The sequence below is a fragment of the Peromyscus leucopus genome, chromosome 18 (assembly GCF_004664715.2).
Source record: "Peromyscus leucopus breed LL Stock chromosome 18, UCI_PerLeu_2.1, whole genome shotgun sequence".
NCBI lineage: Eukaryota > Metazoa > Chordata > Mammalia > Rodentia > Cricetidae > Peromyscus > Peromyscus leucopus.
Genome location: NC_051078.1, coordinates 23,415,864 through 23,443,177, shown reverse-complemented (window position 1 = coordinate 23,443,177; position 27,314 = coordinate 23,415,864). Strand labels below are relative to the sequence as shown.

At 36.0% G+C, this 27,314-nt stretch overlaps 1 protein-coding gene across 3 annotated transcripts in view; it reads left to right on the top strand.

Annotated features, from left to right (window-relative positions):
• Ppfia2 (PTPRF interacting protein alpha 2) overlaps positions 1-27,314 on the top strand; it is a 457,936-nt gene that overhangs the window by 270,912 nt on the left and 159,710 nt on the right. For all 3 annotated transcript variants that reach the window (XM_028873023.2, XM_028873022.2, XM_028873021.2), the window contains exons 4-6: positions 3,809-3,910; positions 15,656-15,820; positions 21,327-21,401. In XM_028873023.2, coding sequence (XP_028728856.1) covers positions 3,809-3,910; positions 15,656-15,820; positions 21,327-21,401 — 342 coding nt within the window. The remainder of the gene's footprint in view (positions 1-3,808; positions 3,911-15,655; positions 15,821-21,326; positions 21,402-27,314) is intronic.

Sequence of the window (27,314 nt, the reverse complement as noted above, 5' to 3'; positions counted from 1 at the left end):
TTTGGAAAGAAACTGACACTCTATATCATGAGTTGACTTTGTGTGAAAAAGGATATGAATGTGCTAGAAAAGCTTAAATCAGATTAAAAATATCACTAGGGATACATGGCTGAATGGGTATAAACATATCAACTGTAGCGACTTTTCCTTTAATGATTTTTTTTGCAGCACCTAAAACAGTGCAGAGCATATTAAATGTTCAAAGGAATGTTTATAATATGCGTGAGTGATGCCAAGACAGAAATGGTACTACTCCCTTCAGTTTGTGGGTATTTTATGGCATTGGCTTTTGTAGATTCTGGCCACTCTTTAAAATTCCAAGATAAACATAGACTGAACAAAAATAATTCTGTTTATTGGAAAAGTAAGAAACTGCCAAATTATGGTTGGAGAACAAAATGAATAGTCTGGAGAACTGGGTGTCTTCCCCCCCCCCCCCCCGGAATGGACCTATTCCTTGTATCTCAGTCCCTTAGAGAAAGTTCAGCTTCTCCTTTGGACTGCTTTTATTAGACTTTCCAAAATATGAACAAAGCTTTAGCATTTATTCTTCATTGACTTCACTTTCTAATAATATTCTCTCACGTGTTATAATTTCGAACTCTTCTTTTTCTACGTGAAGATCTGACCTGTGCATTGTGATTCTGACATAAGATGCTAACATGCGGAGTTACTATATGAGTTTATTAATTTCCTGTAGTTGTAACTATGCACTGTTGACAGTTCTTGGTCACAAATTTTGGCTCACAATCATTAACATTTTTCACTACTATTTATAGATTTCCAATGGCAAATTATATAGTATATAGTGTTTCTCAAATTTATTTTACCATGGACTTTCTTCCTGGAATTGTGTATAAATATTTTTAAATAATACAGTTTTAGATACACTAGAAAAGAGGAATAAAATATTGGATATTTGTATGCTTCTTGAGTAGGGCCAATGTGGTGTTACCAATTAAGAAATGCTAAATCTAAGGAAGGAATTATCCAGAGCAGTAGGCTCAAAGTGTAAAATAACAGAAGATATTTTCATTATTGTTTATCCCTCCTTCACTCTTTAAGTACATAGGTTCTCATTTACGTTCATCTTCTTCATGTCCACAACAAACATAATACTGTGTTTACATGATAAGGAGCTTTAGCAGGAGATCTGGCCTACTACTAAATTTGAGGCATGATGAACATCTACTTGTAGAGGCTATCAGGACCAGAGAAGATTCCTGGAATACTTTCTTGAATCTTTTAAGTTTCCAGACAATCAACACATCACTTACACATATGAAATAAGATACAGCTGACAATAATATCACTTCTGTATAGGTAAATGTCAGTTAACAACAACAACAACAAAAATATAACAGCACCAAAGACAAATGTTTATCTTTTCTTTTATATTAAAGGAATTATAATATTCTTGTTCAGAATGGAGAGCTAATTAATGTTTTAAATATTACTTCATTACTAAAGTCAAATTTATAAGAAAAGTTAATGAATGACTCATTCTTACAACAAAGATGTGTTGTTTACTTACTGTTCACTAAATAGTGTAGAAATTATACTAAGCCCTATGGCGATGAAAAAAAACTCTTGTCTTAAGTGGTCATATGAAATTACTGTAAAATAAGATGAAGATTTACAGAGCATTAACAAGACAAGATGATGCTTAAATATGAATATGTTAGTGAAAGGGTAGTGTTTGAAATACACATGAAAAAGTGGATAGATAGAGAGATATGGAAAATTTAAATGTTCAATAGTGGGTACAACCTGTAAGTCATCCGAAGTGAGGGCTTAAGTGTTACCTGTACCTTTGCGGTACCCAGTGGTACTAACTAATGTTATTATTGCTATGACACTTTGGCAACGGGTCCTGAGTCTTTGAGAATGATGGAAATCAAGTAAATAAATATTAATTTTGGACACTGTGATAAGCAAGGTGAAATAACTCTTTCCTGTTACCTTTACTACTTCAGTATTCAACATAGACCATAATATGTAAGATGTATTCATTACATATTGGACGCTTAGATATATGCACTGAGGTACAGATGGATGATGGATGGATAGATAGATGGATGGAAGAATGCATGCATACATGAAGAGATAATACACTTGGTAGGATTGAGTGAACAATTTCACAAGATACTTTTCATCTTTGGCTGGAGTCAATGCTTCAGAAATCACAGTATGGGGATTATAGAGGGTCATTCTAAGGTTTTATACATTGAAATAGGTTATTCATCACTGTCAAGCTTTGCTACCCATACAGTTAAATAGGTAATCTACAGGCAGTTCACATAGTATCTAACTCCAAGCACAGATCCACAGCAAACAAAATAAAATGCCTCTGGCTTAAAATGGTTGTCCCAGCCAGGCAGTGGTGGCATATACTTGTAATCCCAGCTCTCGGGAGGCAGAGCCAGGCAGATCTCCATGAGTTCAAGGACAGCTGCAGCAGATACTCGAGAAACTAAAACAAAAAAAAGTGAAAATGATTATCCTTATGTCTATTCATAACAAACACATTTTTTTGATAGATTCTCATTTTAAATAGTCCGAATTTTAAAACTCAAAGTCTATAAAGGTGGAATTTTTAGAAGTAGAAGCCTCTCAAAGTTTTGTGAGTTTGGGAAGTATGTAAATTTCACAGAGATTAAAGGAAAGACAAAGGAGAAGACTTGAGTCAGAAGAAAAAGTATGAACAGAGTGAAATCATCCTTGAGATAAAGGATCAGTGTGCTCAGCAAGATTCAGCAATGTACCTGTTGTAAATAATCCAATGTCTTTAGGTCTCAGTGGGATTTTCATGCCATGTTAGAGGTTTATTTCTTCTTTCCTTTCTGTTGCTGTGACATGCAGCGTGACCAAAACAACTTAAGGGAGTAAAGGGTTTATTTTACAACTCTCAGGTCACAATCCTTCACTGGGGGAAGTCAAGGCAGGAACTCAAGGTAGAAACCATGGCGGAGGGTTGCTTGTGGGGTCACTTTCTGGCTCACTCATAGGCTTATTCTTATTGAATTTCATATACAGAACCTGCCCATGGGACCCTTCTAACATCATTTGAGACAATCAAGACAATCCCTCAAGATATGTTCATAGACAAACGTATAAAAGACAATTACATATTAATCCCTTTTCTTTTGTAGGCAAGTCTAGGCTATGTCAATTTGACAGTGCTAACCAGGACATGAAAATTGATGAGATGATGAATGATATATAAATTGCTTGAAGTTTTTGCATTTGTAATAATTCAGCCATTGTAACACTGTTTGATGCAATGTGATACTTATTTTCATAAAACAATGTTGCTCATTTCATAACACCAGTAATACTGGAACAGGGGAGGAGATAAATGTTGGAAGAAAAGTATAAAAGCATTTGGTGGTTAATTAACTTGTGTAATATATGCTTGCACTACAGCTCTAAATAACAGTGTGTGTTGTGGTGTGATCTACTTTATTATAAATGAAATGAATCAATCTAAGATTATAGAACTTGAGCACAAATTTAGTCAAAGTATTTAGCAAAGATTTAGACTAACATTAAGTTCAATGTAATGCTATACTTTTGAAATATATTTGATAAATACATATGAACAACATATTATGCAAATTATGCATGTCATGGTTAAGTATTTATTGGAACCACAGATCAAGATACTTAAATGATAGCAGTATGCCTTGACCAGCCAACTATATGAGTTTTCTCATTTTTTAATCATTTAAATTTTATGTCTTTTATGTTGTTCCTACTTGAGATTTTTTTTCAAATACATCTTCAGATATTTTTATTTCCCTTCTAGGAATTTGCTGCATTGACTAAAGAACTGAATGCTTGCCGGGAGCAACTTCTAGAGAAGGAAGAAGAGATCTCAGAGCTTAAAGCCGAAAGAAACAACACAAGAGTAAGAATCAAGCTGCTTTTTGAGTGTCTATAAATAGTCTACTGTCATGTATCTGTACACACATCTAAAAACTTGCAAAAACTTTAGGAGTACTTTGAGCAGATTCCAATTCACAGTCAGTTGCTTTGAAAAGAAGGAAATGTGGTATAATACCCAAAATAAAAAGAAAGGAAACCAAAATTATAGTCTCTGCTAAATCACTATGTTGCCCAGCAAAAATGTCTCCATTTCTTCTGGCCTTTATTTCATTGTCTTTTAAAAAGAGTGTAAGTGATGGGCTGGTACATTGCAGTGGCCTGCATTTTATCCACATTTCATTCTAGCAAAGAACTTATCTAAAAATAAACGAAAAGAAATTGAAGTTGAAAAGCTATGGATCAACCTCTACCAATTAAAAGAGGCTTACCACGTTTATTTCATTAGATTTCCTAGAGGCTGATAGTTCTAATAGGCATTCTGTTGTATGATAAAACACATACTTGCTACATTCTACTCTTGGAAATTCCTGTACATTGTCAGTCAGATGATGAACCATGTAAGAATAAAGTTCAGAATTAGATCAAAGAAGATGTATTTTTTGAACACCAAGATAAAAATGTTACTAAATTTCATAGAATAAATACTAATTATATTACTTACAAATTAATGTAATCTCGTAGCTAAATTAAAGGAGAAACTACTTTCATAAATGCAACTTTACTATTAAGAAGGTGAAATTATATTAGGTGCCATAGTCTTCCTGGGTTAATCCTCTGCAGATAAAATGTGATTAGTAGCCAACTTATTTTGTGCCTTGGCCTTTCAGTGTTACGCAAATGCAGCTCCCTAGTCATTGCCCCTACCTCCCCATGAGAGTTAGACTTGTTAGACTTGCGTGCATGAGGGTTATACCATCAAACTCATTTCTGTCTTTATTCATCAGGTTCTGATTGTATGATGAAAAGAATTCACAAGTGTGCATTGTGCATGTGAATTGGTTTTCATCAAGATTTTGATGAGCCGGTCACATAGATTGCCTCTAATAGGGCTTTGCAAGGGCAGGCAGTTCAGATCATGTGCTGGAAAATTCTGCATTCTTTCCCTGTTATCTTTTTTTTCACTCTTGATTTTTCTAATAGTGCTGCATTTCCATGCAAATTTACCTATTGCTGCCGTAGTCGTATTTGTCCTGCCCTGTCCTGTTATTTTAATGGGTTAGTTAACATTCTCTGATGTAACGGAGCACTAACAAATGTGAAAGTAGTAGAGGAAACGTGAGAATTAAGGCAAAGGTATCCTTGGTTTCACTTTCTGAGATCCCTCACATTAGAAATGTATCAGATCATTTTGTTACCTACGTAGGTGCATCTATCTATGCCTTTTCATTCTACATTCATTTATTCCATTTTACAATCATGGGAAGAATATACTTTGCTTGTCCCCACGGTAAAGGCAAAGCACGTCAAATGTATCAAAGGTCACAGAGTAAAATACCACAGGGTTAGAAAGGTAATACACTGTATACAGGGCCTGTGCCGCTGGCACAGATCCATGAGGCCACTAGGAGAGATATCCACATTTGACCCACACAGACTTGCAAAAAATCTGTGATGGCTCAGATGAAACATTTGCCCAAGAGTCAACCCCCTGCTGTGTGGCATATGTCATTTGTTTTAATTGTGACTGATTTTAGGATTGGGATTTGTTTCAATGGCCACATGATTTTCAACATATTAAACCCCCTGAGTGCACGAGCGTATTTGGCATTTGGCTATTTACCTGCAAAGGATCACAAGGGTGTGAGGAGCTATCCTGGAACACCTTCTAAGATCAGAGAGAGAAGGGGGAAAAAAGCTTTCTTTCTGACCACAACAGAAAATGAAGCCGTTGATTAGAAGCAAGGTTAATAGCTATTAACACTTAGCAAATGTGATCAAAAGTTTTTTTCTATTTTCCTTAAAAAGTTAGCATGCCGAGATTTTGTTGTGCATGAGATTAAAGCAAACAGATTTCTGAATCCTATGAAATATAAAATCTTGGTAATATAATGACTTTTTAGGTTACATAAACACTACAGACCTCCTTGATTTCATCAAAAACAAAAATAAAATTACAGGTCTAAGATTCAAACATATCTTCCTCTTCCCATCAAAGGCCATATCAAATATACATTGATATAGTTACCTATGACAGTATTTCAAATAGATTTATATAATAGTATTTTACTATATGCTGTGTTATAGTCTCGCTATGGACTACACAGTAGCTACACGTTGCTATTGGAAAGAGCAGCAAGACAACACAAACTTCCTTCTCACAACTAGAGAGTACTGATTGTGAAAAGTTGTGAGTTTAACTAGAAAAGAGTGTTCTGATGTCTAGGGTTCTGATAAACCTTCGGACTTTTCTACACTAATAAGTTAACATTTACTTATGAATTGAAAAAATAACACAAAAAGTCAATCCACAAAGTGAACTGTTAGATAGGTTGGTGATCTTGGACTATGACCAAAACCAACAAATCAGAAAGTAATCTGTATCCTGATAGTACAGTGAGTTATATAATTTACCACAGTTTCTGTGATAGATTCATTATACAAGCTTGCAATAATGCAAACATACTACTTAACATTAATTAAGGGCTGATGGTTTTTCTAACTCTTTACATGTTTACCACACCATAGCCACACAGCAATTTCATCATCTCTAAAAGCTACATAACCCTGAGTGAAGTAATCTGCTTCTTGAGTAATCATGGGTTCTATGTTTCAGAAATTTTCATATTTTTATGTGACTCCAAATAATAGTTGATGACAAATAGGGTTTGTTTCAAATGTTGTAATTCAATTCTAATGAATTTTATTGGTTGTACAGGAAATAGTGTTTTTATTCAGTCAGAACTGAAATCTTTGGACATGAATAATTTCTGTCATGTAAGAAATGCTGAGTCCTCAGCCAAATACTAAGTTAATAAAAGAATTCAAAGCTCAACCTGTTCATAAAGCCATCAGCTCACTAAGTAATTAAGTGGAGGTATACAAGTAAACTAATAGTATGCATGATTATGTAATGTTAAAAATTACAAAATTTATAGTGGACATTTATAGAAACATACAAACAAGCTTTGTTACTTAATATTTCTATGCCCATAAGAATATAGAAAAATTAGACAACAACATTTTTATTCATAAAATTCCTCTGAAAATAAATAGGCACGTTATGTGTATATGTTGTGTGACACTGTTAATCGGGAAACCTGAACAAAGAGCTACTCACTCCAGATAGGGATTTGACAATAGACCAAATCAAGAGTAACACCAAAGACCAACTTGGGGAAACAAAGAATTTTTTGAGGCTATTACAGAAAGAGGTAAAGAGTTACTGGAGTAGAAATAGCTCAAAGACAATTGCATCACCAAAAGCTCACCCCAACACCGATGACATTTCACAAAAGCTGGAAACCTGGAATGTATTACACAACTTATAGGCAGATCAACAGATTGGAGAATGTCTTTTCCAGGCAGCTATGTTGAGCCTGGGGCAGATTGACTGGTCTCAATTTCTATGGGATATCTGTGTTGGTTAATCCTCTCCTTTGAGAGTTTCTTCTAGGTAGCTCCACTTCTCTGAGCATGTCTCTTATATACACGTGTAGGTGGAGTGGTGACCCTGGTGTTAAGTTTCAGGGATTTCCTAAAACTTTTGAGTTTTTTTTTTTTTTTTTTTTTTCTTCCTGGGCTTAATGGAGTTCCCTGCAAGGTGGAATGTTTCATCTCCCTCTAGAATATTCTGTGTCATAAGTAGCTTTCTTGGTTTCCCTTTGTGATAGACGATAATCTTTAAGCCAAGTGAACCTATTCTTCCCACAAGTTTCTTTTTGCCAGTATTTTACGATATCAGCAGAAAGCACAGTAGGACCATAAGCCATGCATTCTCCAAACAATTGTTTCAATATGAATAGTCAGAAACACATATTGGGAAAATGGAGTATGTTAAATAATTTTTAAAGTGGAGTTTTTGAGTGCCTTGAGGATGAAAGTAGCCAAATTAAACTATTTTTATTAAAATCTTTAATTAAAATATGTTTATGTCACTTCCTCCTTCCTTGTATTCCCTCCAATTCCTCTCTTATCCTCTGCTTCCAACCCTTGCCAGGTGCTTGAGAGTTGATGACCTTTGATTACTATTGTTTTTTTAATCTACTGAATCTGTTTAGTGCAACTTGTATGTATATGATCTCTGGACTGATCACTTTGTATTGGAAAGCTAATCAGAGAGCCCCTCCCTTTGAGAGGTTAATTCTTTCTCTTGTAGCACCCTATAGTTGCCTGAATTTCTTCTTCTCGGGATGTGACTCCAAAAGACTCCCCATTTCCATGCTAGTATGCCTATTCGTATTATCACTATGAAGATTTTGTTTAGGCAGCCATAATATTGAGGTATCAAGGGCATAGACCCTCTGTCATTTCTAGGAGACACAACTCCATATCACACTTCCTGGTCCTTTGGCTCTTAAGGTCTTCCTGCCTCTCTCATGATGTTTCTTTTTTTTCTGCCATACTTTTTTTTATTAAGAAATTTTTTTCATTTACTTTACATACCAATCAAAGATCCCCCTCTTCCCTTCTCCTGACCCCCCAGGGTCCCCCTCCCAACCCACCCCTCACTCCTCCCTATAAGAAGGCAAGGCCTCCATGGGGGGTACATCCAGTAGAGGCAAGTCCAAGCACTTCCCCCTGCCTCAAGGCTGCACAAGATGTCCCATCATAGGTAGTGGGCTCCAAAAAGCCCACTCATGCACTAGGGATAAATTCTGATCCTATCCCCAGGGGCCCCCCCAAGCAGATCAAGCTGTATAACTGTTTTGCCATACAGAGGGCCTAGTCCAGTCCCATGCAGGCTCCACAGCCATTGATCCAACTTTCATGAATTCCCACTAGTTTGGTTTGGTTGTCTCTGCATGTTTCCCATCATGATCTTGGTGCACTTGCTCATAGAATCCCTCTTCTCTCTCTTTGACTGGACTCCTGGGGCTCTGCCTGGTGTTTGGCTGTGGATCTCTGCATCTGCTTCCATCAGTCATTGGAGAGAAGCTCTGTGATAACAGTTAGGGCAATCGCCGGTCTGATCACCCAGATACACCAGTTCAGTTCAGGCATCTTCTCCACTATTTCTAGTAGTCCAAGCTAGAGTTATCCTTGGTGATGCCTGGCAACTTCCCTAGCTCTGAGTTTCTCTCTATTCCCATGATATCTCTCTCTATCATGGTATCTCTCTCATTGCTTTCCTACTCCATCCCTGTTCCAGCTTGACCATCCCATTCCCTTATGCTCTCATCCCCTATCCCCTACCCTCCATTGCCCACCCCTCATCCCCAGTTTACTCATGGAGATCTCATTTATTTCACCTTCCCAGGGTGATCCATGTATCCCTCTTTGGGTCTTCCTTGTTAGCTAGCTTCTGTGGAGTTGTGGGTTGTTATTTGATTATCCTTTGCTTTACATCTAGTATGCACTTATGAGTGGGTACATACCATGTTTGTTCTTCTGAGTCTGGGTTATCTCACTCAGGATGATATTTTCTACTTCCATCCATTTGCCTGCAAATTTCATGGTGTCATTGTTTTTCTCTGCTGAGTAGTACTCCATTGTGTGTATGCACCACATTTTCTTAATCCATTCTTCAGTTGACGGGCATCTGGGTTTTTTCCAGTTTCTGGCTATTATGGATAATGCTGCTATGAACATAGTTGAGCATGTATATTTGTGGTATGACTGAGCATTCCTTGGGTATATGTCCAAGAGTAGTATAGCTGGGTCTCGAGGTACATTGATTCTTATTTCTTAAACCTTAGGAGCAGGAGTTGTATTAGAAATTGAGCCATGGTGGCTGGGATCCACCCAACTTCTTCAGTTGTCTTTACTTCAACAGACAAAAACAATGAACAAACGAACAAACAGAATCCTGTCTTTCAAATAAAAGAGAAATATTCTTAATGAAAGAAACTCTGCAAATTCTGTCTCCCTTTCTTATACCTTGTGGTCTTTCCTCTTTTTCTCCTTGGAAGCTTCCTACCTCTCCATGGCTTCCCACCAAATCTGTACATGCTTCCTGTGCTACCAGTTTATCCTACAAATCCACTTCTGTGATCACATAACCCGGAAGCCACTGTCCTCCGACAGGCTTGGCCCAGTCCATGGTCATTTTGTTTCCATTACTTTTTGTCATCTCCCATGGCCTCCTGGATAGCTTCAACATCTTCTTTGATTGAAATGTATAAAACCAAGTCCTTTGAGGAATCTGGTTTGCTGTTCAGTGACTATCCTTAGGTCAACATAAAATCAAAGGATTCCTTTAACAGCTTGTCAGTGATGTCCACACACAGACCTTTGGCAGACTTTTGCATGGCTGTCTGCCTCCCTCACAGCATCAGCCAACTCTGTTTTAATTTTTCCTCTTTTCAGCTCAGTACTTATTACAGAATCTAAATTTTCTTTGTCATCTTCCAAGGAAGTAAATTCTATCAATGCATACCATGAATATTTTTCATTTTGGTCATAGGGCATTTTGATGGAATCTGCTTTCCCAAACACGTACTGAGCATTTCTTCTGTAGATCTGTAAGAGGGAATGCTTCCAGTCTGTTTGATTCACCTCTCCAAGTACTTTTCTTTCTGTAAGTCTATAGTCTTGACTTTGATCTCTTTCTATAGGCAGGCAGGCTGACTGCAGGTCTGTTCTCTGCTTCTTTTCAAAAGTTGGGTTCCACATCCATTTCTGTCTTAGGTTCAATATAAGCAACCTTTTTATCTTCCAGCTTGCTGACTAACTTGACCTCCATGCTGTCTTCTGACAGTTCTGCTAATACAACCTGAGTAACGTTGTAAGCAGAAGTTTGCCCTAACATATTCTCAAACCTCACTTATTTTTGTCTTTTCCTTTAATTTCTCCAGTTTTATTTCAATAGAAAGGGCTTAGAGTGGTGAGTTCCAAAGCTTTTTCCTGGGCTCTCAGGAGATTCGGAGTTCATGTAATCCAGATGCACCAAGTCTGAGCCCAGCAACAAAAGCAGTTTTAGATAAAAGGCAAAATCAGATACCAATTTTTAACACTAGACTTGTGAACGTTCAGATTTTTAAGAGAGGGTGACAAATGTAGTTGATTCTGGGGCCCGGATTTCTGGGTTCACAGAACCATGTTCTTGCTGCTCATTTCCTTTGTGAAGTGTTCCTGCATCTTGCTCTTTTCCTCCTCATCCTCCTGACTTCCTCATCTTCCTCTGTCCTTGGCACTCTGACTCTGTTCTCAGCATTTTATCACTTGTTCTCCTTTTCACCTCTGTTTTCAGCATTCGCAGGAATACTCTTTGCATGACCTTCCTTTCCTTTGGCTTCTGTGATCTTACAAAAACTTTTTTTTCTGTGTCACATTTCCCAGGTCAGCTCTGTCATCATCAGGGGGTCCGGTTCCTTGCCCTTGACTTCTGAGGCAAGGGCAGGGGCTGCTGTTTTCATCTGTTCACTCAAAGTCACTCTCTCTTTGTTCTTCTTCCACTCTTTCATGATCTCAGGCTCCCTCACTAACTTCCTGCCTGTTATGAGCATCCTTGCCCACTTAACCAGAGTGCCAAGTCCAACTGTACCAGGAGTCGCTACTTAATGTTTTAATTGGTGTGGTCCCCTCTTTTAAAACTCCAGGCACTGATGCTATATTAGCTGAGATAACTATCATTTGGGGGCATTGTGGCATCCATGTTTTCTTGTCTCAGGTGAGTTTCTTTGCTGTAGTTGCGGTAGCTTTGTTGTCTTTAGTATGAGGGTGACCCTGTTATCTTGCCTTCCTCTGATGACATTTTCCATTTTTTGTACACTCTTCTGCCACCTTCAGAGTACTAGACATCTTGGGTCCCCCCCCCCATTTTTTTTACTAGACTTGATTTTTATAGTTCTGATAGTTTCAGAAGGAAGCAGAGGAGTCCTATATAGCCCAGACAGTACATACAGCAATCAATCACAGATACTAAAACTGCTGTGCCATGTGTTATTGGATGCTGCCAGAAGTAGTGAACAAGGAAACAATCAGACCAAACATTCAATCTCATTTTTTCCCAAATGATTTCTATTGGCTTCTTTTCACATGTATTCCCAGGATTCTGAGATTCCAAATTTAAAAGAAAAAAAAAATCACACTTAAAGAAAAAAATCTTGGAGGCCTTCTCTTCTTAAAGTTTGATCTGTATCACCTCATATTCTAGTTAAAATTTTGAAATGAAGAAGGGATTTTTAGAGCAGGGCATGATAAACACAGATTTCCTTGATGAGACTTCCACTTTCAGTGAAATTTACGCAAATAGATTAAAACAAATGGGACTGACTTCATCAGAGAGACAGGTATATCAATGTGATATGTGGTTAGTACATGTGAAACTTCTCAAATGTCTCTTTGCCAGTTTCTATTGCCTTTTTGGATTATTATGGGAGCATTTCCATGCAAGATACTTGTTACAAATGTGAGTTTATAATGTACTATAATGTAGTAACCTCTAATACATGAAACTATTGTCTGTCTTTTAAATAACAAGTGGATCTTTGAATGACCCCAGCACTAGAATTTGGAAAGTTAATCACTTCTATTTATTATTTTTTAATTTCTTCAGTGTGATTGAAAGCATCAAGTATAACTCACTGCACTTGTATTCTTCATGATTTTCAAACTATCTGATCACAGCAATGACTCAACTCAACAATGTCTTGCTTTTCCAGATCACCACTTGAATGAATCATGGGCAGTTGATTGTTTACATAACTATCTTTCCTCCATACACAATGGAAGATTTTACTTTCTTATGTAATTAATCAGATACTTACTTTAGCAAAATCTATCCAGAACATACATCTCAAACACCCATTTATTTTAAGAGGTATTCTCATAAATCAATAAATGGTGACTTTAATAAACTGTTTATTTTTCGTTCAACAAATATGAGTGAACATGACCTGTATACAATCTTGTGAGCACAAAGATTCAGAAGTGAGAAGAGGAGAGGGCATCTTCCTTTCCTTACAGGCCTGATATTAATATTTGGGAGGCAGTGAATGACTATAGTAAACCTGGATGGAAAGGCAGAGAGGGACTGATGCTACGTAGAGAAAGAAGCAGCAGCATAAGGACTCGAAGAAGCAGTTGAAGAAGTGACACAACTAGCAATAAGTCAGAGATTGCAGAGTGCTAAGGACATGCAGGTGACTTAAAGGGAGCGTTGTAAGTTAAAAAAGAAAATAAAGTACTTACGACAAAAGCCTGATGCAGTTAAACAGGTATCTGCTATTTTACAAAGCTAAGCAAAACTCCACGCACAGATGCTGCAACAAAGCCATTGGAGGTGACGAGTGAGAAAAAGAGATGAGAGTTCCGATAATTTAGATTTCACTTCGGACACAGAAGGACTCTGGCTTTTGCTTTGGCCAAATGAGAAGACATTAAGGACTCGAGCACAAGCACGGAGGCCCTAGGTTGTATTTTAAATTTCAGAGTTTTGGGTAGTACCCCGATGGATGAAATGATACAAATGTGTGATCCAGTTAACAATCTGTTACTGCACTAATTCAGGAGGAGATAATGAATCCTGAGCCCATGTGGCATCAGTGAATATATTGGCAGGTAGCTGAATTCTGGAGGCTGACAGACATAAAACAATTAATTATGCAAAGGGGAATGGAAGATGTAAGTTGTGGTATACAGAGTGTGAGCACGGTATAACAAATCCCTGTGGTACAAGGACTTGAGAGTGAATGTATTTTTTTTTAGGTCAAGCATATTTTAGGCAAGCTAGAAATATAGTAATCTGTGGCTTAGGGGATAGATCTACAGCTATGAAACAGTTGCACTTACTGGTAATGCCAGCGTCTATAGTGAAATCATGGGATGTGAGTAAAATTAGATAGAATAGAAATCTAGATTATTAGAATAGACAAAATTTAGAAATTTAGAGGGTGAAATATTGGGTAAGTCATCTAAATGAATAATAATAGACCTTACCATGAATTATAAATGGAGTAATGCTGGAAGGAAATTGAAAGAACCAGAAAGTTAACACACTTAATAAGAAAGTGACCAGGTCATGGCATATGACCATTTTTATAAGGAAGTTAAGTAGTAGGTAGAACCAAATAACTTGAGTGCTACTGTGCTCTTAGTTGTAGAAAACATAATTTCCTGTAGTTACTTTAAACAGACAGTTACCTTTTGCAGGTAGGAAGAATTCTTAGTTATTTTGGTAGAATTGTTAAAGAAAATAATGTCTATAGTCTGCGTTTTCAGAACTAAAGTCTGGAAACTCACTGCAAAAGGTGATGAGGAAATTGATTGTTTCTCAAGGTCAATCGAGACTTGGGATTCCTTTGCTGTACCCATGGATCAAAAAGGATGCTTTCAGACACCTCTTCAGAAGGCTTCTATCTTACGAGGATGTATAATTAGTAAAATCTGTGTGGTTTTAAAAAAAAGAAGAGAAATGAAAAAGGGACAGAAAATTATAGTTTTCTTTGTTTGTTACTTTGTTTTTGTGAGTGTGCTCTATGTTCGGAAAGTGGACTTTGCAGTGTGAAAAACTTTCCTAAAGAATATAGAGTGATAAGATTTAGGAGGCCTCTAAAGACAGCTGTCTTTAGTGGTAGAATAATACTTCACTATGTTCCATAAAGTTAACATTATACCATACACTTCTCATCCTACACTGGCACCAGGCAATGTAAGATTAACAGATATTAACTGAATTTACATAACTCCATTTACATGTAGGGAAATTTTTAATTATAAAGTTTGGGTTTTCATGAATATCATCTAGCTGAAACACTCATGCATGTGCTTATAGCCATATTAATTAGTCTGAGCCTTTAAGAAGTAATTCAAAGAAGCCACAATCCATGTTTAATATTGACAGTGATCAGTCTACATACAGGGAAAATTACTTCACTTTAGAAATTCATTGTGTATTTCCACATGCTACTCAAGTACATAAAGGATCAAAAGATTGCCATCTAAATACATAAAAGGCTCTCGTTCTTATGCAGTTTACACTACAAGCAAACAGAACACAACTACTTAAAATAAAAGCCAACATCATGACATATTCTGAAAACAATTCTCAAAAAATTAATGAAAGATTACATTGAAATTATAATGCAATTGTATTTATTGGAATAAATACTAACAGCAGTCTTCTTGACCCATACACATTTTTTCTGGTCTTTGACTTCCACTGATTTCAAGACTAAGTTGTCATACTTGATACAACAGACATTCTCAACTTGTGGATCATGACCCCATTTGAAGTTCAAACAACCTTTTCACAAGGGGTCACTTAAGACCACCAGATAACACAGATGTTTGCATTATGATTTATAACAATAGCAACATGACAGTTATGAAGCATCAGTGAAAATCATTTTATGTTTGGGGGTCACTACAACATGAGGAACTGTAATTACAGGGTCACAGCATTAGGAAGGTTGAGAGCCACTGCACTGTAAGAATGTATATCATTATTTATTATTCAGTGGTTTGTTATGTGACTGAAGGCAGTTTGGATTTAATGTGTTTTATACATACTGAGTTAACCAAGTGGTATTTCTTTTCTGTTCCCTGTTGTATTCCCTAGGGTTATCATGGGTGCTGTGAAAGCTTTTAATAGTTTAAGGTAGATTTCACAAAAATATGCCGATCAGCTGTGTTCATACGATAACTGCATCTTCTGTTGATCCCACAGCTGTTACTGGAGCACTTGGAGTGCCTTGTGTCACGACATGAAAGGTCACTGAGAATGACCGTGGTGAAGCGGCAAGCTCAGTCTCCCTCAGGAGTGTCCAGTGAGGTGGAGGTTCTCAAGGCACTGAAATCTTTGTTTGAGCACCACAAGGCCTTGGATGAAAAGGTACAGTCCTGATACTATTTTTTTTCAAGCCACACTGTGCTTCTGTTATTAGCTGCAAGCTCCTTATTTTCACACAAATCAACAAGTCATATAGGTCAAAGGAACACGTTTGAGTTATGCAAAAAAAAAAAAAACAAAAAAAAAAAAAACTTTAAAATCCAGTGACTGTGGATGGACAGGATTCATGACCATGTTCTTTTATTTATACCATCAAATGTACAACTTTACAGAATTAGACCTTATTACATCCTTACACCCCTGGTCCAGAGGCATATTTAACATCTAGTACTGTGTAGTATTATGCAGTCACTCTGTCTCTGTCTCAACCATCTCCCCATCTCCCCATCTCCCTTTCTCTGAAGTGCATGTCCATAGATGCCATAGATCCCAAACTATCAGAGTAGTAACTGAAAACGACATGTATTTTTGAAGTGCAAATCAGGCATGCTTTAACTATATTTGATGCCTCGCTTGTGGGGGAGTCTGCTAACATCTTAGTTTCAAATACACATGTTGACAGTGGCTGCTGGTAACAACATAGCATATTAGAAGGAAAACTCATTTCTTGGTGTTTCCAAGAGTAACTGTAAGCCCTTTCTTCTCTGCAAAGAAGTCCTACGGTAAATATACGGCAATCTGGAGAAAATATCCTTTAGAGATTAGGTAAGGTTTATGACACAATTTCTTTTCTATAAAAGTTCAAAGAAGTGATTTCAAAATTTAAGAAGTTTTAGGATTTAGCATAGCAAGAATTAGGGCAATTCAATGTAAAATATATGACAAGTTCTGAACACGGAAATTCAGACTCGGGATTACTGCAGTTTATATCTAAGTTTTAAGTATGTAGAATTTGGTTCCATTTAATATTTATGTACTTATATATTATTATCATCAGTCTTTCAGACAGTTCTTAGAACAGAGGATTATGTGAATTGGCTGTACAAGGATAACACTAATTCTGTCTTCTAGATTATTAAGGAGAAGCTGTATCCCACTTTCATTTTGATTATGAGAGGCAAAAACTATGAAAACTTTGAAGAGGATAAAATATGTCATATAAAGAGCCATGTTAAGTCTAACAGCAAATAATTTTACTTATTTAGTTTCTGTTACATTTCCTTTTGTAATAAAAATTCAGAGACAAAATTCCGCAAGAATTTATAGACTATTTGCTTTGCGTCAGATTTGCCATACAAAGACATTCCCCTAGTGACTAATGAGTTCAGGGTCCCAGGCATTCACACGTCAGTGACAGACACTTACAAACACAAATGAACAATGCCCCATGCTATCACAAATGTACTGTCTAATTTTATCGGAAGGGCAAAGGAGTTAAAAAATGAATCATATTTTACCTAAATATTAAAGAATAAGTAAAAGCCAGAGACAGGTACTGTAGCCAGTAGAGTCAGTATATAAAATGACCTGGATCTGTGAGAAGAGCATGCCCTTTCCAGAGGAGACATCTATATTGAAAAACTTAGATAAATGCATTAGAAAATGTATAAGGTGTTTATGTTTCTCTGCAAGAACTCTGACATCACTTAAGCAAGTAAGTGATTTTTGGTATCAGAGTAAAATTAATAAATGCTTTGAAGACAACAACCCAGTTCTGTGAGTACATTTAGAACAATATAAAACAATTATCATATAGTAGTCCCATCAACTGAGTACAGAAAAGTGAAATATTCCTTAATATAACCCTAAAAATAATTATAGCTTTTATAAATGTTCTACAAGTGTCACAGATCTAAGTTCATGAGCAAGTGAACTGGTGCCTGTGAACTTGTCCTTATAAAATGCTGAGATTCCCCTCTCAAGCAGACAGGTCTGTACAAGTGGCTTAATGTCTCTATATAACCACTCCGTTTTTCAGATGAGGATAATAACCATATCTACCTAGAATTGCTGGAAGGGTCATCTATTATAAAACATGCAAAGCTTTGAACCACTGCTTAATATAAGGATATCTTTTCAGTTAATGTCAAAGAATATTCTAATTAGCATCTGAAAATGTCAACATTTGTTAAAAGTTTGAAACTAAGACATTGATCTCCCTCTTGGCTCAGATGTTTGTTTTAAATAACATTTCATTTATTTATTGAGGAACTAATTTGTACCCAAGTGCCTTCATGAACTGTTTCCTTGGGAGTAACTCAGTTTCTTATGAGAATAGGGAGTAGTAAACACACAGGTATATAAATAACTAATTAGCATTTTAACCTAAAGGCTGTGGATATAAAAGTAAAGTAAAAAGATAAGAGAATATAATCAATTATGCCTCAAGTAAAACTTTATCATAGAAAACAAATGAACTATAAAAACTTGAGCATGGGTATTGACCATTATAATGGCTTGGAGTTTTAAATACTGACATTCATTTATGTAACCACTGACATATATATGTAAGGCCGTGTTTACCAATTATATTTTTATGGTCAATTATCACAGAATCAAACTTGACTTGAACATCTAGAATAAGAAGGTTTCTGGGGTTGGGGATTTAGCTCAGTGGTAGAGCGCTTGCCTAGCAAGTGCAAGGCCCTGGGTTCAGTCCTCATCTCTGAAAAAAAAGAAGGTTTCTGCACAAAATTTTCTGTAATAGAATCAGTAATTACCACAGTGAAACTTTGCAATATCTTAATTTTAATTTGGAATGTTTACTTCTTCCATCAACCTCTTCATTGGGTGATACATTTGTCGTATTAAGGGACTTGTTTTCCATTAATCTCCTTTGATAAAATTACCATCTCTTTGAAATATATTTTGAAGAAAATATTGCACTGGGCATTTTTGTATGGTTTTGAAGAATACAGAAGTAACAGATTAATTTAGAAATAATTTTTTGATGAATACAAATAATATGATTGGAGGTTACCATGTATCTGTGTAAAAAGCAATACATGTAATGCAAAAACTCATGAGAGCAGTAGTTCAAGCCAATGAAAACAGAAGCGTTAGGGAACAATTACCAACTGCAACTGTGCACTTCTTTGGACAAAATTTAAACAATTATTGTTTTGCATGACCTATCAAATCTATCTGCCTAAACACACATCATGTGATCCAATAAGAAAAATATTTATTAAAAACAATGATAATATTCTGCTAGTACAATGTTCAAGGCAGAGCAAGAAGCTGAAAATTCTCTGATACATATTGATTTTCCCTGTGATACAGCTAAAGCCAACCAGATAAGGAAAACTTGTCAAATTCCTATCCCTGGAAAGTTTCCATATTTGCATTCCTTTCTTTTCCTTACAACGTTTGGTAGATAAAGCTAACATACCATTAATTGAAATTTTGTCTAAAATGGAGAAGCAAAGTGAATAATTCAATATTATTGTGGTATTCTTTATTGATAATGGCTGCAAAAACATTTTTGCATGCATAGTATTAATTAAAACTATATTTTAAAATGTGTTTATATTCATATAAAGACAGTTTTAGATTCATTAATTTATGGTTAATATATCTTTACTTGTCAAAATTTTTGTAAATTTATGGAGATATGATTCTTTATTCATATTTCTTGATAGATTTAAGACTTTATTTCTTGAAATGCTTAACTTGTGAAAGGAACTAGTAGCTAAGACTTTCTAAGATGTTCGAGCTAACAGAAATGATTAAGAAGACACTTTAACCTACAGCTTGTATTCAGGCAATTTTTATTCAACTCCAACACTAATTTAGAAACATTCTAATGTATCAACATTTCAGTTAATGTTTACCTCTCGGTGGCATTCTGAGAGTGTCCTGATCATCATTGTATACAGGGACATCAGTGATGGTACTGAGCTGTCTTCAGGTTGTTCTCATCAACCAGTGCCACCAGAGCCCTTCATAAAGATCCACATTCTAGCTGGGCGGTGGTGGCGCATGCCCTTAATCCCAGCACTCAGGAGGCAGAGCCAGATGGATCGCTGTGAGTTCGAGGCCAGCCTGGGCTACCAAGTGAGTCCCAGGAAAGGCACAAAGCTACACAGAGAAACCCTGTCTCGAAAAACCAAAAAAAAAAAAAAAAAAAATCCACATTCTACAACTCCTCCAAGTCAAATCAGCAAAGATTTTCATCTGAATATTATTCAGTTATTAATCAGAATTTAAATCAGTGTCATTATTATAAATAACTTGATATTTGTCTGAATCACAGAGTCATGGCAATCAGTCATATAGCGCTAGAGATTCAGTGCAAAGGATTTTTAAAGCTAACTATTATTCTATTTTGTATTAATAGTACACAGAAAATTAGAATGTAATACTATATTTGAGCTATGCTTCAGCATTTAAGTACACTCAGTCATCTGCCTGTACACACTACTATATAAAAGAATGTTAAAAATGAATGTTTGAGACCTTCAAAATTCATATTTTGCCCTAAAGTTAAGGAAACATTACTTACTCTATTTCTTAGATAATTAACAAGGCAATTATTCCAACATTAAAATTGTATACAATTATTTATACATTTAGCTTATATTCCTATTTAAACCTTATTATTTAAGAAAATGCCATATGATAAAATAAGAGTCCATTAAATAACCAAATTAGTTTATATGATATAACTATGGCATTAAAATGAATATTTATTGAGAAATTTCTATATTTATGTAGAAAATATGTTGCCATAAATAATCAAAAACTTGTGATGAATTGTGTCTTTTTTTTTTTTTTTTTTCATCTTGATTTGGTTTGATATTTGCTTTCTTTTGACACAGGATTTACTAAGTAGACCAAGCTGGCCTGTTATTTATTACATATCTCAGTCAGGCCTTCAGCTCAGAGCCCTCCTCCTCAGTCTTCGAAGTATCGGGGATTGACTGGCATATACCACCACACATGGTTTCAATTTTAGAAGCTATCCAAAAGTATAAGTCAATGAAACAGTTCTGTGAATTTCAATTTTATAGGAAACAATTTTAAAACGTCACTGCTTTCAAACTAAAATGTGATTAGTCCTACAAAATGCAATGCCTTTCCCCTGGGGTTTATGGGTGCAATATGGGAGCTCCCAAGTCATTAACACTTTGTAGTCACTCAAAAAATTTCCAATAAATTTTCAGTTTCCGTGAACTCTTTGTTTTTAAACAAAGCGATTTGAAGTTAGGCACCAGAAGTCAACATAAAATTCACTTATTTTAAAGGTGTATTTTGCCTGTTTTGCTTGGCTAATCACTGACCATTTTGTAATGATATCATGGTTATGCTTTTGAACTTTGTCTCTTCTTATTATGAATCAGAAATTGGAGCCAGGCCAGTCAATTTCCAACCCCAATTTTCAGTTCACCTACAAAAGGGTTTGCTATAAGGAAATCCCCTTGATACAATGATGTTTCTGAGGTGACAATGTTTCCATGTTGTTCATGACAGGCTTATGAGTTGGTGATCTTAGAGCTACAAATGCTTGAAGAATTTGACCATTTGTCTCTTATGTTAATGATGGCTTCACCACAGTTTCCTATATTTGGGATGTACATTACTGCACGTATTTTGATTTTTCTTCTAGGTAAGGGAGCGACTGAGGGTTTCTTTAGAAAGAGTCTCTGCACTGGAAGAGGAACTAGCTTCAGCTAATCAGGAGGTAACACACCAAACTTTGCTCTTCGGAGGTGCACTATTGCTAACATGCTGGCCCTTGTGTTACACGTTGCTTTCATTAACTCTGTCACAAAATCAATTACATTCTGTTTGTGCTGCTGAATGACGCCCATTAAAATGAGTGGCTAGAGGCCCGTTTTCTGGTTCCTGGCTGTTCAGATCTGTCACCAGGAGACCCAAGAGAAGCCACCAAGGGATAGGGAGATGGCTATTCAGGAAACCAGTCCTAGAAATAAGTAAAACACACCCCTGAGACTGGAATTGGTGCCAAGTTCCTCTTAAACTTTGAAATGCTAAAAAATGAAGTAAAGACCCCAGATGGACACACGAATTCATTTCCCCTCAGACTCTTCCCGTTTTCACTTTCTGAAAGCATCGTGCCCGCGGCTAGTGGCACCACTGAATTAGAATGTTTGTGAAGATTCATAGCAATCTTTTTTTTTTTTAAGCCATGACTAAAGATTGAAAGAGCTGGGACCCCATTAGGCCCAGATCTGTTCAGACCTTGCACATGTTGCCACAGCCCCGCCTGTTCACATATGTGCTTCAGTTGTAGTGTTCAGAAGGCCTTGTTTCCCTGCAAGTCTCCCGGAAGCTGTTTCCAATTGATAACTGATTAACAATGAAATAATTTTTTTTTTTCTCCAATGGAGTCTCACCGAGTATACAAACAACTCTTAAGGCAAGATCCATGGCCAGCAGTAGATGAGTAGATGGCCAACACATAATGAACTAAATGGTATTTTGGGAGAGTTGATTGTCTGTTAATGCTTTGTTGGACATTCCCCCCCCCCCCCCCCCCCCCCCCGCTTTTTTTTCTTACCCTACAGGCCTTTTGCTTCTATATTATGGTTTACTGTTTTGTGTCTTTATGAGATTTCCATGTATGGGTCTCCTAGTCCTTACATATTTCTTGTGTTGTCCCTTGCCACGTTGCTTTTCTGTACATTTGTTTGTTTTGTCTCATTCAAATTTGTTTTTTATTTTGTTTCTTTTCTTTTTTAGACACCTGGCTTTTTGTTGCTGTTGTTTTGTTCTGTTGTTTTTGTTTTGTTTTGTTCTTTGTTTTTTAATGAGAGAGAGCCAGAAAGAATGAAAATTTGAGTGGTTGGGGAGGTGGGGAGGATCTGGGAGGAGTTGGGGAGGGACAATCATCACAGAGTATATTGTATGAAAAAAACTCTACTTTCAATAATAAAAGTGATAAAAAATTTTAAATGTTTTTTGCAAGTTTTCTGTTTTTATTTTTATTTTATTAGTAAAATTGAATAATTAGAATATATGCACAAAAATAAAAATATAGATCTTTATTAGACAATAAAATAGTGCTATCTACATCTAATTTTATATTTATTTACAAGTGCACTTGTAGAAGTTCATTCTCATTTACTGGTAGTGAATATAATAAAATAAATAAGCACATCTTCCTGTGTTTTTAATAATTTAAAATGTGAGAGGCTACTGTTAATACTAAGTATTATTAAGGATTACTAACAAAATAGCGTGTCTAAAATATTTAACAAAGTTCTTTATTTGATGATGTTTTTATGGTATTAATAGACTATTTCCATACATTAAAAAAATAGAATAAATCCTATTTACTGCACATGCACTACTTAGTATTGCTTCCTTAAAATAACTTAATTTTCACAAAGTCATTTATTTCTGCTTTTGTTGGCTCCTGGCTTAGTAATTAAAGCCTTGAAAATAATGGACTTTGGCTAGAGAAATGTCAGCATGGAGAAAGCGCTTGCCACAGAAGAATAGTGAAAAAAAAAAATAATGGTTTCTTTGCCATTGCTGTGATAAAATTCTGAGACTAAAGCAGTTTCAGGGAGAAAAAAGGCTAATTTTCATTCACCATCCCATGCTAACGTCCAGCACTGTGGCAGAATCAAGGCAGCCACAGTGTAAGTAGCTCATCATGTTACACCCCCAATCAAGAGCAGACATCAGCAAGTGGATGTGTTTATGCTAGTTGTCAGGTCACTTTCTTCACACTTAAGCAGTTCAAAATCCCCTTCAAAGGATCGTTCTGACAGCACACAGCAATGCCAGAGAGCTGCCATACTGTTAGGACTTCGCTTTTATTTCCTGAGTTTCTGAAAGTATAGTAACTGTTCAAGAAACACGGGGTTTCTTCCATCCCCGGGTTTAGAAATGAGAAGTCAGAGAGTAGAGGTCTAGATTGTGAGACATAGCTTGACATATTTATACTCAAATATATCTATGATTCTGTACAAGCAGAGAGTTTGTTCTGTATCATCTTACAGAACTCATTCAGCCGTGTATTTCCACTCTGTTTCTCGCTTGCGGTCTCTCATTTTCTTTCATGCTGTCTTCTTATTCTCACACACGAATTTGGCATTTATCTCTGTAAAACATCTTAAAGATAATTTGCATTTCTGTAGACTTTATATATTACTCTCTTCCATAAGTGTCCAGCTAGGGGCAAAAGCAAAAACTGAAATACAACTTGTAGTTGGCTAATTAAATCATACACTGAAAGGGTTTTAAACTTATCTGGGAGCACAGCTTTTAATTTTTCCAAGGATCTCACCTACTCTTGTATCTTCGCTTATTTTGTATGATATTCCTTTAGCGTTTATGTGGGCTATTAACAGAATAAAATAAGAAGCTTTGCTTAAAATAATATGAAACAATTATGAGTTCCAGTCTGGTAGATGCTCCAAAACATCTCACTTTTGTATAATGGATGAGGTTTTGTTTAATGATCCCAGTATTTTTGTAAATATAAATTATAATAATAATATGTTAGTTTAAGAAAAGGAAAATATTTTATATGTAGTGAAAGCTATTAGTTGTTTTCACTCATTGTGAGAATAAGTACCACTGCACTTAGAGTTTTTGGAGGGTTGTTTTATGACTTGTTATTATTCCAATAAATTAAAAAATTAAATATTTCTTCTAGTCTGATGCCATTTTCATGATGACACTAAAACTAGATCATTGTATTGAGCACATAATAATAGAAGCTAATATCTACTGACTGTTCTATTTTTCTGGGATCTGTGCTAAATGCATCTACATCAACACGATAATCCTGATAGTTATTTACTGTAATTACTTTATGGTGGGTACCAAAACAATATTTCCCCAGATGTACCACTCTTTTGCCTACTTTAAACGTTGATAATCTTTCAACTGTTTTCATTTTGCATTCAGGGAATTGCAACTCAAATGTGTAACCATGTATGTACTGTTCCCCATATCCATAAGTAATAAGTTACTTGCATCTATATTGAAATACATACTGATGAGATCTTCATTGATTCTCACTGGAAAAATTACACTAAGTTTGGTTTTTACTATTTTTACTTATTTTTATTTTTTTCCTTCTATTGAAAATAGATTTTTTTCACATAATATATCCTGACTATGTTTTTTTCTTATTCTACTCCTCCTATTTGCTCTCCATCTTGCCTCCCATCTAGATCCACTCCATTTCTGCCTCCCCTTAGAAAAACAAGAAACAGGCTTCTAAGGAATAGTGCTAAAGCATAGTAACACAAAAAACGGCTAACACATACATGTCTTGCCCAAAGTTGGGCAAGACAAACAAATGAAAGGAAAAGAGTCCAAGAAAGGCACAAGAATGAGTGACTCACTCTTTCACACACTTGCAAATACCATAAAAACACCAAATTAAAAGCTGTAATATAAAGGCCAAGGACCTTGTGTAGACCTGTACATGCTGCCTCAGTCTCTGTGTTCGTATGAGCTGTAGTCATGTTGGCCTAGAGGGCCCTGATTTCTTGGTGTCCTCCATCCCCTCTGGATCTTGCCTTTTTTGACTCGTCTTTTACAGGAGTCCCTGAACCCTTAGGGAAGGGATTTTATAGAGACATTTCACTTAGAGCTGGCTGTTCCAAGGTCTCTTATTCTCTATATATTGTCTCGCTGTGAGTCTCAGTATTTGTTCCCATCTGCTGAAGGAAGAAGCTTTCTGGTGATGACTGAGCAAATCATTCATCTATAAGTATAGATCAGAAAGTTATTAGGCATCATTTTATTGCTACTTTTATTTTATACAGTAGAATTTGGTTTTATCCTCGATTACTAGACAATTCAGTCAATGGTTCTTGGTCCCTCAGGCAGTGTCAGGCATGGGCTCCATCTCTCCCTACGTCTGCATATCTTGCAGACAGTACAGCATTGTAGATCACAGGTTTTGCATCTGGTCTGCTGTTTACATTACTCTCTTGGTAGTACGCACAATATCTTCCTGCACCAAGGAGGCTAGAATACAGGGGTGAAAGCTCTAAGTATGCACTATCTGAATTGGTTATAAAGTTGTCTTTAGCAATGGGGCATTGCCATCCGTTTGTGGATAGTCTTAGAAAAAGCCTTGGTTGTTTAGAGGTTCCTATGGGCCCATTTGGCCAACAACTCAATGAGATGTAACCCATGCTCAGTACTGGAAACTTCATTTGGTGACAAGAGATGGCCAACTGGGACTCTCCCCCATTATTTGGCAATTTGCTTTAGATTGCATTTGTATATGTCTATATTTCAGGAAGCTTCTACTCTATAAGGTTTTTATGGTACCCTTCAATTGCCTTTAATTTAGCAGTTACTTCCTGTATTCTCCCTCATCATCCCTCATCTTTCCCCCCCTCCTCTTTGAACCTTTCTTACCATTGCCACCCTTCCACAATCCATAACTATTTATTCTAATTCCCTTTCCTATCTGTGCCTTTTAGTACTCTGTACTCTATATCTAACTTTGGTGGTTCTACAGATTGTAGCTTGATCATCACTGACTTAAAATAGCTAATATTCACATATAAGTAAATACATATAATATTTGTCTTTCTGGGTCTGGGATACCTCTATCATGATGATTTTTTTCTAGTTCCATCCACTTACCTGTGAAATACATTATTTCATTTTTAATGGCAACATAATATTCCACTGCATAAGTGTTCCAAATTTTCTTTATCTAGTATTCTTTTGAGAGGAATCTAGGTTGTTTCCGATTTCTGGAAATAATAAATAGTGCAACAATGAATACGGTTGAGTGAATGTTTTTTGGCAGGAAAGAGCAACTTTAGATATATGCATGAAAGTGGCATAGCTGGATCTTGTGAAAGATTTATTTCAGTCTTCTTTGGGAACGACCACACTGATTTCCACAGTAGCTATACAACTTTATACTCCCACTAGCAATGAATGAGTGTTGCACTTACTCTATTTTCTTGCCAGCAATAGGTGTCACTTATTTTATTGATCTTAGCCATTCTGACAGGTATAAGGTGAAATATCAAAATAGTTTTGATTTACATTTCCTTAATGGATAAAGATGTTGAATATTTCTTTAAGTGTTTCTCGGCTATTTGAGTTTTCTCTTTTGAGAATTGTTTAGATCTTTACCACAGTTATAAATTATGTTATTTATTTTCTTGATATCTAGATACTTTAGATTTAGCCCTCTATTGGATGTACAGTTTGTAAAAACCTTTTCCCCTTCTGTAGGCTGCAACTTTGTCCAAGTGAAGTGTCCTTTGCTGTGTAAAAGCATCTCAGTTTCATAAGATCCCTTTTTATTATTTGTTGATCTTAGTGCCTGTGCTAACGGTGTTTGGCTCAGAAAGTTTTTTGGTTCTAATGATTTCAAGATTATTCATCATTTTCTCTTGTATGAGGTTCAGTGTATCTGGTTTTATGTTGAGGTCTTTGATCCATTTAGAGTTGAACTTTGTGTATGGATCTATTTTCATTCTTCAGTGTGCAGCCATCCAATTTGACCAGCACCATTTACTGAAAATAATATCATTTTGTGCAGTGCTTGTTGCTGGCTTCTTTATAAAAATTGGCTGTCAATTGGTGTGTGGATTTGGTTCTTTGAGAAAAATTAGTAAGATTAATAAAACAC